Source organism: Mustela nivalis (genome assembly GCF_964662115.1).
Source record: "Mustela nivalis genome assembly, contig: HAP1_SCAFFOLD_2169, whole genome shotgun sequence".
Taxonomy (NCBI): Eukaryota; Metazoa; Chordata; class Mammalia; order Carnivora; family Mustelidae; genus Mustela; species Mustela nivalis.
The window spans coordinates 21,559-36,651 of NW_028134496.1; the positions used below are offsets into that span (position 1 = coordinate 21,559).

General features: G+C 53.2%; 1 protein-coding gene across 4 annotated transcripts in view; it reads right to left on the bottom strand.

Moving 5' to 3' along the window:
- Positions 1-15,093, bottom strand: part of LOC309858311 (endothelin-converting enzyme 1-like) — a 62,017-nt gene that overhangs the window by 20,044 nt on the left and 26,880 nt on the right. For 2 of the 4 annotated variants that reach the window (XM_082750990.1, XM_082750991.1), the window contains exons 2-4: positions 14,819-14,905; positions 5,546-5,687; positions 102-314 (exon numbers count right to left, since the gene is read on the bottom strand). In XM_082750990.1, the coding sequence (XP_082607116.1) occupies positions 102-314; positions 5,546-5,687; positions 14,819-14,905 (442 nt within the window). Of the gene's footprint in view, positions 1-101; positions 315-5,545; positions 5,937-14,818; positions 14,963-15,093 lie in introns of those variants that run through there. The other 2 variants (XM_082750988.1, XM_082750989.1) reach the window with 2 other exon arrangements.

Below are 15,093 nucleotides of genomic sequence, written 5' to 3' on the forward strand. Positions count from 1 at the left end.
TCACCGCTAGCATCTGTCACCACACAAGGCCATTACACTAGCACCGACTATGCCCCTCTGCTGCGCTTCGCATCCCGGTCTATGAGTCCCAGGCTGCTTACCAAGGAGGTGCTTGATGATGGCTTGGTTGTGCTCCCAGAGGTTGCTGAAGGTCCCCCAGCGGGAGTGGCCATCAGGCACGGGGTTGGCTTTGATCCAGCCGCCACAGGCGTAGGTGAAGAAGTCCTGGCAGGGGTCCACAGTGGGGTCCATGGAACTCAAGATGGAGCTGGTCACTGAGACGCAGGCCTCACTGAGGCACACCGCGGGGGTTCCTGGCAGGGGTCAAGGACAAGAGGCTGGTAAAGGGCAGGAGAAGGCTGTGGGAATACAGTGCGGGTGGCAATGGGGTGCCATGTCCCCGCCCCAGCCCCGACCAAACAGAGCTGGAGCTGGATGGTCACCAGACTTCTACAGAGAAACGATTTCAGTAAATTTACAATTTCCTGGCTTGTAAAAGAAGACTTCTGTTTAGCGACCTAAAATCCTGTCTGTGGCTTGAAAAGTACCCAGAACCAAGGTGTTTCTCTTAATCAATCCTTCCTTCCACAAATATTCATTTTTTTAAGTTGTTATTCCCTGATGTTCCACAAGTTCATTCACTTGCTCATTCATTCATTCAACAACATAATAACTGACTCTCTTCCAGGTTCTTTACTGAGTGGTGATGTGTGTGTGTGTGTGCGTGTGTGCGCGCGCGTGCACATCTGTGTGGTGAGGGATATGAAAGGCATAGTCCTTTCTTTCAGGAGCTGATAATTTAGCTGAAGATACAAACATTTAATAAGAAAAGTTAAATCACCACCAGAGGAGAAATGTTTGTCATTCTGGAAACAAAAACTGACTGTATTTAGTCCAAGACAAATGGGTGATGCAGACAATTTGGTACGAGGACTTAGGGCAAAGGACAGCCTGTGATGAACAGAAGAAACTGAAAAATAATTCCCTCGGGGCGCCTGGGTGGCTCAGTGGGTTAAGCCTCTGCTTTCGGCTCGGGTCATGATCTCAGGGTCCTGGGATCAAGCCCCACATCGGGCTCTCTGCTCAGCAGGGAGCCTGCTTCCTCCTCTCTCTCTGCCTGCCTCTCTGCCTACTTGTGCTCTCTCTCTGTCAAATAAATAAATAAATAAATAAATAAATAAAATAATTCCCTCTGAGTACAAGGCAGGAGAGTTATCTCACTGACTCTCAAAGAAATAAAAATCGAACAGATTGAACGAACCATTTTCTTACGGCCATTTTTATAGACAAGGAAACTGAGGCACAGAGAACCTTAGTAGCTTGTTCAATGGCCAGTGGGGTACAAGCCCCATCCTCTCTCTGCTCTGTCTCCTATGGGCCTGGAGGGGCACGATGCCATCGATGATGGGTGGGCCCCGGGGGGCCCCATCTGTTAGGTGCCTCCCAGAGGAGGGATGGTAGTCAGTGCAGGTGGCCAGTGGGGAGGGCTGCCAAACTACAAGAGCCCCCCATGAATCCACTTCTTCGGGGCTGGTTCTCATAGGACATGAGGCAGAGGCGGGAGGGGTCTTGGAAGGCCAGAGGTAAGAAGAGGGGCCGGACCCCTGCCTCGGGGTTGGGCAGTGGGGTCCAGCAAAGGAACCAAACTGGGCGGCCTTGATGGGGGCTCAGCCCAAGGTGGAGGGAGATCTAGCCTCGTGATTAAGAATGCAGGCCCAGCCAGGTCCTTGGCTGACACAGGCCACAAGAGGGACTTGTCTCACATTTGTTATCTCATTCAGGCCTCACCACAGACATCAGATATAGGCGTGATGCCCTGGCTAAAGAGGGGGAGGCTGAGGCTCTCTGTGCATGAATGGGGTACGGCCACACGGCCGAGTGGGAGAGCCAAGGCCGAAGCAGCTCCAAGGCCGGGTTCCTTGTTTTCCTCTCTGCCTCTCTGCCGGTCCCATCGGGGGGTGGTGTGGCCCTTCTGGCAAGTTCAGTGTTCCTGCCGCACAGGGAGGAGTATGGCAGGGCCAGGGCTGGAGGCTCTTAGACCTGGGTTCAGATCCCAGCTTTCTGATTTCAGCTGTGGGTCTTGTGCAGGTGACCTTGTCTCGCTGAGCCTCAGTTTCCCCGTTTAATAGTGAGGAAGCACAGCGGGCCTGATGTCACAGTGATGGCAGACACCTTTGTCTCTGGGCCTGATGTCCCCGGGCCAACCTTCAGAAAGCAGGAAAGGATGGGTGGTTCTGGCAGGGAAACCGGGCACCAGCCCGGGCTGGGGTGGCCTGTGGGCTTTCTCACGTTGACGGTGGGCACATCTGACAGGCTGACAAAAGGCTCAGAGGAGCCACATGGCAGCACAAAAACCAAGCTCACTTTATTTGAGGGGATTACTTGTTTGGAGCGGACTGTACAACCATCCTAAATTACTGACCCGGCAGGCATGAAAACAGAAAGCAACTGGCAGGGGTGTGCTGTCACTGAACCATCTCTAGAGGAGGCCGTCTCTACCAGAGCTGCACGGCCCACTTCCCCAGGGGGGAAAATGTACCAGAATCTTCGGGGTGTGGGTGGGGGAAGAGAATTTCTGTGTGGTTTAAAAAGCCTAGTCACGGGGCACCTGGGTGGCTCAGTGGGTTAAAGCCTCTGCCTTCGGCTCAGGTCATGATCCCAGGGTCCTGGGATTGAGCCCCGCATTGGGCTGTCTGCTCCACGGAGAGCTTGCTTCCTCCTCTCTCTCTCTCTCTGCCTGCCTCTTTGCCTACTTGTGATCTCTGTCTGTCAAATAAATAAATAAAATCTTTTAAAAAAATTAAAAAAAAAAAATAAAAAGCCTAGTCACTACTATGAGAGAACTTCGTATTTGGGAAGGGAAAAGAATACTTATTGTTTTTATACAGCAAACTGCAGGAAGCTGGGCTTGACCAAACCGTGGCTGCTGGGAATGTCCCAGAGACAGACTGAAAGAGGGTGATGCCCTGGGAATAAGGCCTATCAGAAAAGGCACACCAGCGTGCGTGTGTGAGAGACAGGGAGACAAGGAGGGACGTGGGCGGATTGATTTTTGACGTTACCGTAAGGGGACTTGAGTTTAAAAACAAAACAGGAACCAGTTTCCCGAGAAGCCTGATGGGTCCCCACTCTGCTAAGAATAGAGCAAGGCCCCAAGGTAATGCCTAAGTGATACTGGGTTGTATCACTGCTTAGTGGTTTATAAATCCTTTAACCAGCAATTCCTGATCCGGCATAGCTGATCAATTACTTGTTTCTAGGCCTCCCTCATCAACATCAAGGTCAGCACCTTCAAAACTCGGCCCAGGCTCCAACTCCTCAGGGAAACTTTCCCAGACCCTCATTCCTCGCTGGGCCCGTCGGCTGGCTGCCCGGCTGTGTGCTTTCTGGGCGCAGACTGTGCTAGGTCATGGCTGTCTCCCGGTCTCCCCTGCCGACTGGGAACGCGAGCTGGAGGGTAAGGCCAGCACCGTACCTGCATTCCTATCTCCTTCGCCCAGCATTGTACCTGGCACCTAGCAGCTGTCCAGTACGTGTGTGTTGAACGAATGAGTGAGTGAATGAGAGGAGCTTTGTCCAGCTTTGTCACCATCTTCGGAGGCAGAAAATATTTCTTCCTCTGAGGATGTATGTGACCAGTCAAGAAGGAGGAACGGCCCCAGATCTAGTCCACAGATACTCGTCTGGACAGTGCTGGGTCCCGAGTAAGACACTGAGTAAGACACTGAAGAATCTTTTCTGGGAGAATCTGTGTTTTACTGCCAGTGTGTAAAGCGCCTGCAAGTTTCTGGAAAGAGGGTGTGGCAGGAAAGTAGACAAAGAGGTATTTAGGGGCCCAGACATGACTTTGAGACGGGTCCCTCAGTACCAGCAGAGAATGTGCTCTACCTAGCCTGATGTTTGCTCAGGTGTGGCCAATGCCGGCGGCTGCTGGCAATCGTGAGGTTACTGTCCATCTGGGGTGGCCCCTGCTGTCCCAGACCAAGGCGGCCAATGAAGATACATGGGTTGGCTCAGGGCTCATGAGATCCTGGCCCAGAGTCACCCTGGCGGGGGTATGGGGGAGAGCTCCTTTCATCCTGGTCCAGGCTGGGGAACACTCTCTTGTGGCCCAGAGGGTGCTGGGATAGAGGTGGAAGCAAGGCTGCTTCCTGTGGGTTCCCTTCTCGTTTCTGGGACCTCCTGGGGCAGTCTCAAGGTAACACTGGCTGCTGGAGTGCCTGACACAGGGGGATGTAAGGATGCCTGTGGGGATGTCCTGCCCTCTCTCCAGGCCCTCAAACTCCTTTCCCCACCCAGTCCAGCAGGGCCACCCATGCAGGCCAGCAACTTTATAGTGGGGAAGGCACAGCAAAGCCTGTGGTAAATGTTCCCAGATCCTGGGAAGGGTCATAATATCCCATCTCTGATGGGATACGTGACAAGGTGACCGAGTTGGTGGGACTGGACCCTGAGCAAAGGCCCCAGAGGCGGCTCCACCAGATGGACCACTTGCCATGGGAAAGCCAGCTGTTTGGGCACAAGGGTACGAGAGATCCTGGAATTGGCCAGACCCCCTATCCTTGTTGTTTAACTTGGCTCTGCCCTTTCCAGTTCCACAAGTGCTTATTGAACATCAACTCTGCACGAGGTACTCGACTGGATACTCTCAGCCAGACGCAGAGAGCCAGCCCCAGACCCCAGAGGGCAGGATCCTCCCGGCCCCACCATACTGCCCGACAAGACCAGACCCAGAGATGTGATGACAATGTGTACACATGAGGCCCGCGGAGGCCAGCTGGGCCTGGCAGGTCTACTCTTCTGGGGGTTCTAACACACACAGGTGCACCACAATGACAAAGGCAGGTGGGGCCGGCCAGTCTTCTTTGAGACCCAGCTGCCCCCTCCCTTGGTGCACCAGCCACGTAACCTTGAGCAAGTCACCTAATCTCCCAGCCTCAGCTTCCTCAGATGTAAAATGGGGTCAAAAGTAACCACACCTCACAGGGTCACCGTGAGGAGGAAACGAGATCGTGTTTGTAAAGAAGAGGTGTGGTATTTGGTCCATGGAAAGTATTAAGTAAACGGAAGCTATTATTGCTTTCTGTTGGAGCTAAGGATGGCGGACAGTGCCAGACCGTGAGCCTTGTCAGCTCACATCCTACAATGATAGCACCCAGAGCTAAGACTCAAGAAGTCCTTGTAGGTAACAGGTGTGTGACAGACATGATGTCTAATCCTCGGGGCCAGCCCCAAATCGGGCCCCATTTTCCCCATTCACAGGAGAGCAGACAGAGGCTCTGGGAGATGAAGTAACTTGTCTGAGGTGACACAGACAATAAATTGCTGGGCCAGTGTTTGCTGGACTCCTGTCCCAAACCTCTGCGCCACCCACGCCATCCAGCTCCCACGTCTCAGCCCATCTCAGCACCGAGCCGTCCGGGCCATGCTCTCTCCTCGGCCCTGGAGGCCAGCCCCGGCTTGAGCAGGGAAGCCCTCTGACCCCAGGGGACAGAGCCGAGGGCAGGAGTGAGTCAAACCCACGATGAAACACAGAGGCACCTACTTGTCCGGTACTGAATGCCCAGCGCTGCCAAGCAGGCCACCAATCCTGCCGCCAGAAGCACCACCAGCACCACCAGCCGCTTCTCCACCTGGGTCCGCGCAGCCCAGCACCTCTGGCCATTCCGGGGGCTGCGGAAGTTCACCTGCAGGGAAGGAGGCAGGAGGGGTGGGGAGGATGTGAGCTCAGGGTCCCCCTTCCCCAGGAGCAAGGGGCTCCGAGGCAGGCCCGGGCCCCGGGGAGCCATCAGGGCCACCCTCCTGCCTCAGGGGTGGTCCGGTTCCCACAGAATCAGTCCTAATCCAGGAAGGGAGCCGCCACCCTGCTCAGCAGCTCGGATTAGCTCCTAAACACCAGACTCAAGCCGCTCAACCCAGCCGGACTTGTGTTTTTTTGTGTTACCCGATACGGGTAGGGGAAAAAAAAAAAAAAAAAAAAGAATAGCTTTTCCCCTGTTTCTCCAGTAAGGAGTTCAGAAAGAACAGGATGTTTGGACTTGCAGGCATCCAGTGAGCGTCCAGCTGGGCTCTTCTCGGAGCCCCCACACCAGCAGGCCAGGACGACACGCACAGCTCACACTTTCCAGGAGGGCGGACATCCTTTGCTCATTACACCCTCAGGGTCCCGTGAGGGCTGTGTTACTAGTTCTCTTTTACAGATGAGGAAACAAGTTCACAGATGCGAGGCCCCTGTCTCTCATCACACAGCTAAATGAGGAGAGCTGGGGTTTGAACCCAAGTCTGTTGACTCTGGAGCCCACCAGAGGATCAGGGATGGGTGTCTGGGAGATGTCAAGGGAGAGGCAATGGAGAGAGCGCTCCATTCAGGCAGGTCCTCAAAGGGAGGAGGAAAAATGTCCCCAGCCTAACAGTCTAGCTAAACAGGAAGGGAGGCACAATGAGGGGAAGTGGAGGGCGTGGTGGGGCCCTCGGAGCTAAGGAGGGACATACTGGGCAACCGCACTGGGAGCCCTCAGCCCAGGCCTTCACACCTGAGGCCAGCTCGGGGCTCCCTTCCATCACAAGAGGTGCTTCCTGCAAAAGCCTGGGCCCCGGCATAGGTGGGGTCCCCTGAAGGTGAGGCTTGGCTCAGTGACACTGCAGTCATGTGCCACCATGTTGGAAATACTCAGAGGAAGACGGACTCCCTTGCTTTCAGCTGCTCCCAGTCCAGTAGGAAGGCGGATAAAGAAGCAGACTGGGGTGGAGGGTGGGGTGGGGGTCCAGTCGAGGAAGGCTTCCTGGAGATGGGGATACCTGGGCTGGGTCTTGAGGAATATATAGGAGCTGGCCAGGTGAATGGGGAAGGAAAGGGGAGAGGAAGCAAGGCCTAGAACCTAAGGGGCCCTATAAGCCCCTTTAAAGAATGTGGACTCCATCTGGAGGGCAGAATGACAGAGAGCAGATGTGCCCCTTTGGAAAGACCAAGGTGGAGGGGGGGTGTGTATACGGCGGGTGGGGGGGGACCCACAGCTGCCAGGGGGCGGGGAGTGGGGAGCTTTCAGGGGAGATGAGGAAATACAGACTCTGACCTGTGAGTGCTCCCCCAAAAGCTGAGGGGGTGCCTGTTCCTGGGAGCCAGGTCCCAGCCCTCAAGGCGCCTCACGCAGACGTGTGGGATCTGAGGCCGGTCCCCTGAGGGATGGGCACCATGCAGCCTCATGGTCATCACGGCGTAATTTCTGGGCAGGAAATGACTGGAAATTGCCGTACCAGAGAAAGGGGAACATGAGAACTTTTTTGGAAAAAAAGAGAATTGTGTTCTAAAACCAACAAAAGGAACTCGGGGCCTAGTCATATTTCCGAGGAGGGCCGGGTGGCTCCAAGACCCAGATAGGAGGAAGGCTGCCGCTGCCCAAAACCCCTTTCTGAAGAACAGTTTTAAAAATGTGAGAAACAGGAAAAAAAAAAAAAAAGGCGAGTCACAAAGCTTCTGACCACGGTACTACCGTGAAGTTAACACTGGGCCGGGAAGGCCAGGGAGGTGCTAACATGTTCCCAGCAGTGGCAGATTTATAAAGTGCCTCTTCCTCGGCATCCATTTTCTCACACAGCTCCTCTTGGGAACCGCTATTCAGAGGAGTCCCAGAGGATATGAAGCAAGCACTGACATTTCCCTCTTCCTGCCAGCTTGCCCCTGGCCTGCCTCACGGGCTGCCTCCTCCTGAGGGCCCTCAGGCCCCCGTATCATGGCCCAGTGCAGGAGGAGAGGGGGCAACAGGCAAAGAGGCAGGGGGCACCCCTCTGCCTGGTGCTGGCTCTCGGAAGCCAGAGAGCATAGCCGTCAGGCCTGGGGAAGCAGGCACACCTCACCAGCCAGGTCTGTGGAGGGAGCGCCCCCCAACTCCCAGGGGGGCGGGGAGTCAGGTAAAAGAGAGGGAAAGAGGAAGGTAAGGGAGAAGATGAGAGAAACAGAGGAAAGGAAAAAAGGAGTCAGGAAGGTAGCTAACACTCGAGTGCCTTCTAGGGGCCTGGCCCTCGCATTAGTTCCATTTTGTTGCTGGGTGATGCTATTCTAATATAGAATATTATAGAATATTATAGATGCTATCCTATCTTCACAGCGTCCTGAAGAGCAGGCACTAGTAGCAGCTCCAGAAGAAACACAGGAAGTGGGGGAGGAGGGGGAACAGTGAGAAAACTCATGACTCTCCAGAACCCTCAGCCTCGGGCCCATGGCCACGCCACTGAGGAGCAGAGAGTCGAGCCGAGCCTCATTGTCTCGTGTCAACCAAACAGATGGTGTTCACTGGGAAACTGAATCAGAATTAAGTCCAAATTAAATTAGAAATTCAGTTCCAGGAAGAAATGGCAAACGGAATTTGAAAATAGGGTTTGTAACCTTTGTAATGTTCTTTGCTCAACTCAGTGCTGACTGGCCGAGCGCCTGCGGGTTGCCTGACAAGCCTCCTCTCTGAGGGCAGAAGGGATCCAGAGGCATCCCCCTGGGGCAGGAGAAGTCGCCCAGAGGCCTCTCTGGGGGAAGCCATCCGATTCCTGGTGCAGTGGACGGGGCCAGGCTTCGAGGCCCTTCTCTCTGAGCCCTGTGGTCGCTGCCCAGCCTCCTTCAGACCATCCAGCAAGCTGAGGTCACAGCAAGGGGAGGACACAAGTGCTTTCTCACTTTCCTTTTGGAAACAAGAGCATGTTGCTCACCAGACACTGGTCTGCAGCGGCTGGGAGCGGGAGAGGATTAGTGGCAGGCAGCCCACTCCGTCTCAGGAGAGGTAACTGGGAGCAGCCGTCAGCCAAGGAGCAGAGCTGGCATGTGGGAGATGGAGCGGAGAATTACTGTAAACGCTGCGCTCACGGGTGGGCTTTATATCCCATTTATTGTCAAGGGGGGGCAGAGGGAGAATGAGACCAAAGGAAAAGGATGCCCTCAAAGGAGCGAGGTGGAAACGGAGACAGAGGAAGAAAGACACAGACAGCCAAAAAAACAGAGAGAGAGAGAGAAACAGTTGAGCTGTCCAACCTAGGGGTTCCCAAAGCTTACACAGCCAAGGGAACAAAGCCCTAATGAGGGATAAATATTCGGTTACAGAAGTGAGTGCTTGGCTCACCTAGGCTTACAGCAAGAACGAGTTCTGCAGGCCAAGGACGGGACGAGGGACACGGATGCCTGGGGCCCAGGAGGCAAGCCAGTGGGAGAAGGGGTGGGAAGTGGGGCAGAGCCTGGTGTTCGGAGGAAGCAGGGGGTCCGAAAGGGAGGCAGAGGTCCTTGCTGAGCCCCCACCAGGTCCCCCAGTGACCTGGACTGCATAGAGAGGTGAATGGGAATCAGTCTGGCCAAGGGTTTGGCAGGGAGCCCACCCCCTGCAGCCCAAGAGCCTGGCTACCCAACGAGGGCTGGCAGGGTGACCAGGCTGCCTCCTTCAAGTTCAGCCTCTCCGAGCAGACAGACCCTGACAGCTCAGCTACCATGAAGGGGTTTGGTTGGGGGAGTTTCTTCCAGCAAAGTTTTTATACAGTGGACTTCCAGCTGAGGCCACTGGGGCCCGCCCAGAGCAAAACGGTATCTTCTTATCGTCCCTGCCTCTTGCCTGAACCCTACCTGTCCCCCAGGCCCGCGTGCTGGACTCTCTTCCAATGACCCATAATAGCTCACACTAGTGCCTGCTGTGGGGGAGGGGACTCTTGCCATCGACACAGGAACCACAGTATTTAGAAGCACTTTCCACCTCTTTGTTTCCGGGAAGGAACACCCAGCTAGCTGCCCATGGCATGGGAAAAGGGAGGTTGAAGGTCAGCCTTGATTTATCAAGACCCTGTGCGTGTGTCGCTGGGCCATGTCTGGGCTTCAGTCTCCTATCTTTATAATGAGGAAGCTAGACGCGGTCCCAGGTCTGACCATCTCAAACAAGTGGACTCCTGGTGAGTACAGAGGTCTTCTTCTTCTTTTTTTTTTTTTTAAGATTTTATTTATTTGACAGAGAGAGAGATCACGAGTAGGCAGAGAGGCAGGCAGAGAGAGAGGAGGAAGCAGGCTTCCCGCTGAGCAGAGAGCCCGATGCGGGGCTCGATCCCAGGACCCTGGGATCATGACCTGAGCCAAAGGCAGAGGCTTAACCCACTGAGCCACCCAGGCGCCCCAGCACAGAGGTCTTCTTAAAGTACGAAGTGGGCTTGTCCCTGAAATCACCCTCGAAGGACAGCCCTGTGTGTGGCATATTTGGAGGTGTGTGGGGGGAAGATGAGAAAAGTCATCAAGAATGAAATATCTCAGCTTTCCCTTCTCTTGAAGAAACTGATTTTTAGAAGCAACAAGATGAGTTTCAAAGGCTTGGGTAGCAGTGTCAGGGCCGCCTGCTCCCCAGCTTAGACTGCAGGATCACTTTAGCTGACCCCCCTTGAGCCACCAAAATGGTGGGTGCTGGGGCATGGGGCTGGGGGGGCAGGCAGCCTCCTTTGAGCAGAGGAGAGGCTCCTGAGAGCAAAGTGGTTACATTTAAGGCATCTCCGGGACCTCCTGCCTAGTGAGTCATGGTAACAATGCAACCAAATCCACGGTCTGTGCACTATGCACAATGCTTTTGTGCATAATGCTTTCACTTACACGGCCTCATTTCAATCTTTGCAAACAATGTCGACTAATAATATTAACCCTGGGATGCCCAGGTGGCTCAGTCAGTTAAGAATCTGCCTTCGGGGGGCGCCTGGGTGGCTCAGTGGTTTAAGCCGCTGCCTTCAGCTCAGGTCATGATCTCAGGGTCCTGGGATCGGGTCCCGCTCGGGTTCTCTGCTCAGCAGGGAGCCTGCTTCCCTCTCTCTCTCTCTCTGCCTGCCCCACATCTACTTGTGATTTCTCTCTGTCAAATAAATAAAATAAAATCTTTATTTTTTTTTTATTTTTTATTTTTATTTTTAAAGGTTTTATTTACTTATTTGACAGACAGAGATCACAAGCAGGCAGAGAGGCAGGCAGAGAGAGAGGAGGAAGCAGGCTCCCTGCTGGGAAGAGAGCCCGATGTGGGGCTCGATCCCAGGACTCTGAGATCATGACCTGAGCTGAAGGCAGAGGCTTAACCCACTGAGCCACCCAGGCGCCCCAAATAAAATCTTTAAAAAAAAAAAAAAAAGAATCTGCCTTCGGCTCAGGTTATGATCCCAGGGTCCTGGGATGGAGTCCCGCATCCACTCTCTGCTCAGCAGGGAGTCTGCTTTTCCCTCTGCCTACTGCTCCCCCTGCTTGTGCCCTCTCGTTCCTTCTCAATCACAAATACATATATAAATAAAATCTTTAAAAAATAGATTAAAAAAATAAAAAAATAATATTAACCCCATTTGACAGAAAAGAACCTATTTCATGAGCTGCTTTCAGGTCTCACAGACCATCAGAGGCAAAGCTGAAGCCTTGGAGCCATCTGGCTTTAAATTCGGCCCTTAGTCTGCAGTGAGTAATTTTAGTGAATCACAATTACCTTGGGCCTAAACATGAGATAAAGGGGAAAAAAAAAGCCTTTCAGCTGCGGTACCCATAGAATGTGCTAAATCTAGCACTTGGTCAGCATTCTCAGTAACAAAGCTGTCAAGTTTGCTGGAGAGATGCAGGGTTTTACTTACTGGTATTGGTATGGGTAACTTTGGATTTCCAGAATCAGTGGGCTTCAAAATTGTGAAAAGTCAAGTAGCTTATTTTTATAGCTGCCCATCTAAGAGGGAAATTTGAGAGGAGGGGATGGGGCCATTTTAAAAATCTTAACTTCGGAGCACCTGGGGGGCTCAGTCGTTAAGCACCTACCTTTGGCTCAGTCATGATCCCAGGGTCCTGGGATCGAGCCCTGCATTGGGCTCCCTGTTTGGCGGGAAGCCTGCTTCTCCCTCTCCCTCTGCCCCTGCTTGTGTTCCCTCTCTCACTGTGTTTCTCTTTGTCAAAATAAATAAATAAATAAAATCTTTTTAAAAACAAGAAAAAATCTTCAATTTCAAGGAGCAATTGCAATCCTAGCATCGGCTCACAGGAAATTATCCAAAGGGCTGAGGAATGGTCACCTACAATGTTAGTTATTGGGCCGACTATCCAACCTTCAGATGGGGTATAGGTAGTTTTATATACTGGTACTGTGAGGCATTATATTTTATGTACTGTGACCTTTATGCCCAATATGGGCTCAAACTCACAACTCCAAGATCGGGAGTCACATGCTCTACTGACTGAGCCAGCCAGGCGCCCCTTGGCGTTATAATTTTTAATGACAACATGTTTTGGGAGTTGTTAAACAACAGAAAAAATGCTCATGGAGTGGCATTAAGTGAAACAAGCACAGCACAACATCGTGTACTTAGAGTGAGCTCAATTATGTTTATAAATATAAGTGTGCAAATGTGGAAAACCAGAAGGGGTTATCTCCAAGTGCTGGGATTATGGTTTCCTTTTAAATATATATTTTTTACACTTTTTGTTTTTTCATAAATAAGCACGTAAAGTCTTAATACAGGGAGAAAAAAACACTCCAGTGATTAAAAACAAAATTAGTGGGCGCCTGGGTGGCTCAGTGGGTTAAGCCGCTGCCTTCGGCTCAGATCATTGTCTCAGAGTCCTGGGATAGAGTCCCGCATCGGGCTCTCTGCTCATCAGGGAGCCTGCTTCCTCCTCTCTCTCTCTCTCTCTCTGCCTGCCTCTCTGCCTACTTGTGATCTCTCTCTGTCAAATAAATAAATAAAATCTTTAAAAAAAAATTAGTAGAAAGCTTGGCTTCGTAAATTGAGCTGAACAAGTTCTCCATTAAAGCAGTAGCTCATTCACACTTGCTTTGGGGAAGTCATGGGGGCTCAAGTGAAGCTGGACTAGGTACCCACGGAAAGGTCCCAAGTCCTTGGGGCAATCATTTTGGCTTTGCCTGTATAGAAAGTAGACAATGTACCCAGTTTGGCAGATTGGGGACAGCAACACTGCACTTCAAAACATAGCTCTATGACCACAGGAATGTCCCCAACCTGTCTGAGCCTCCGCTTCATCATCTGTAACATAGCCACAGGGCCCTGACCTCACAGATCATAAAAACAACAATAATCCTAGCAGGCCCTGTGAGAGGCATCGCCAACTTTCCCTAACCCCCATTTTACAGATGAGGGAATTGTGCTTTCAGGGGTTAAGCAGCTCACCCATGACCATGAGCGGAATCAGAATTCATCCCAGGGAACCCAGCTTGAGAGACTGGGCTGCTTCCACTCTCCCTGGCAGCCCCAGGATGGATGAACACACTTTGTGGCCTGAAAAAGGCATGTGGGCTACTGTTATGTTATGGTGATGACAACATGGCCTATTATTTTGTTGTGAATTCTGAAATGCTTTTGTGCTGATATATTTAGAACCTTCTGTGCAAGATGACACTGAAAAGATTGCTGATTAGATTCTGTTTTGATTTGTGAAGGGGAAAGTGCCTGCCACAGAAATCTAATTTCCTGCTGGATTTAGCCTCTCAAGAAGGGTCCCAGGGAAGAGGTTCCAGACACATTGTGTTGATCTCTCTTTCTCTCCCAGATTTCTAGTTCTGGGACCTAAGACAAGTTGTATACCAACTCAGACCCTCAGTTTCCTCATCTGTAAGTGGGAACAGTAATCCTTACAGCTCATGGGGTGATCCTGAAAAGTTAAGTGGGATGATTTGGGTAAGAGTGCCATGTCCCAGGGGCAGACCACTTGGGGAGTCATGAGTTTGGATCTCCCTGAGCCTACTTTCCCAGCCTGGAGGAAGGACACCAACAGTGTTGTTTTTCTTTACTGGTATTATTATTCCAGCTTCTGAAATAATAGCCCCGTGTCCCTGGAAACCTTTCAGTCCTGGGCAACCCTGAGTAGGATTGGACCTGACAGCCCACGGCTGCACGCACCCTAAGCTTGCCCTCTGGATGAGTTGTGATTTGGTGTCAGCTCACTGGGGGGCCCCAACACATTCCCCAATGCCTCCCTTGGTCAACCTGGCATAAGTTCTCCTGGACTGAGATGCCCCGTTCTCTCTCTGGGCTGGTTTCTCAGGAGCCACATCAAGGGCCCCCGCTGAGTGTCCCTGACACTTCCAACTTGCTCCCACCCACCTGCCTGGGTCCACCAGGGCTGAGGCCCTGTTCAATACTGTTCCAGCTCAGCCCTGCAGGGAGAGAAGAGCAGGAAGCAGCTATGCTTACTGCTCTGCCACAAGGAAGGGAGGTGGTGGGCATGTCTGAGACTCACAGGGACAGACCCTGGGGAGGGGAGGAACTGGGTTTCGTGAGCAGGCTGCAAAGGGACAGGAAAAGAGGAGGTAGAAGATGGGTTCCTCCCTGCAGGAAATTCAGGTATTGGGGGAAAGGGGAAGAATGGGGCCATGCCTACCAGATAGGGTGACCAACCATCCTGGTTTGCTCAGGACTGAAAGGTTTCCAGGGACACAGGGCTTTCCACACTAAAACTGGGACAGTTTTAAACTCTGCCGTTATTGGACTGTGTGACCCTGGGCAGGTCCCTCAGCACTCAGGGACTGCCTTTCCTGTGAAAGGTAACTGGTCCAGTTCAGTTCCTTAGGGTGCTTCAACTCTGCCAAGGGGCTGTAGTGCCATTGGCAGGTGGCAGGAGGACTGGGGGACAGCCAGAGCTGGGGAGGAGCCCTGGGGGGAGGGAGCCCAGTGCCTTGGAGGCACTTCTGCCCCGGGAAAGTCATCTTCCCCCACGGAGCCCAGAGCTGCCCTGAGCTGGCCAGGCTGGCATGGCCCCCTCTCCGGCTGGCAGGGTGGGGGCGGGGAGGGAGCAGTGCGCATGCCCAGCGGCCTGGGGGCTCGCAGCCGGCAGGGTTCCTACCTGCAGGCCATTTGGGTACACTTCACCCTCGGACAGCGAGTCCACCAGGTCCTCCTCGTCCAGCGTGGCCCGCTTGTAGGTCGACATCTGCAAAGCCAAGTGGAGCACGGACTCCCTCAGCGCCTCCATGGCTCTCGGGCGAATGGGGAGAATGGGGAAGCGGCCCGGCGCTGCCGCCGCCGCCGCCGCCGCGCGCCCCGCCCCGCCCGGGACACCGAGACCGGCCCACGGACCGGCCCGCGGCGGGGGGAGGGGGATCCCGCCTCCCCCGTCCC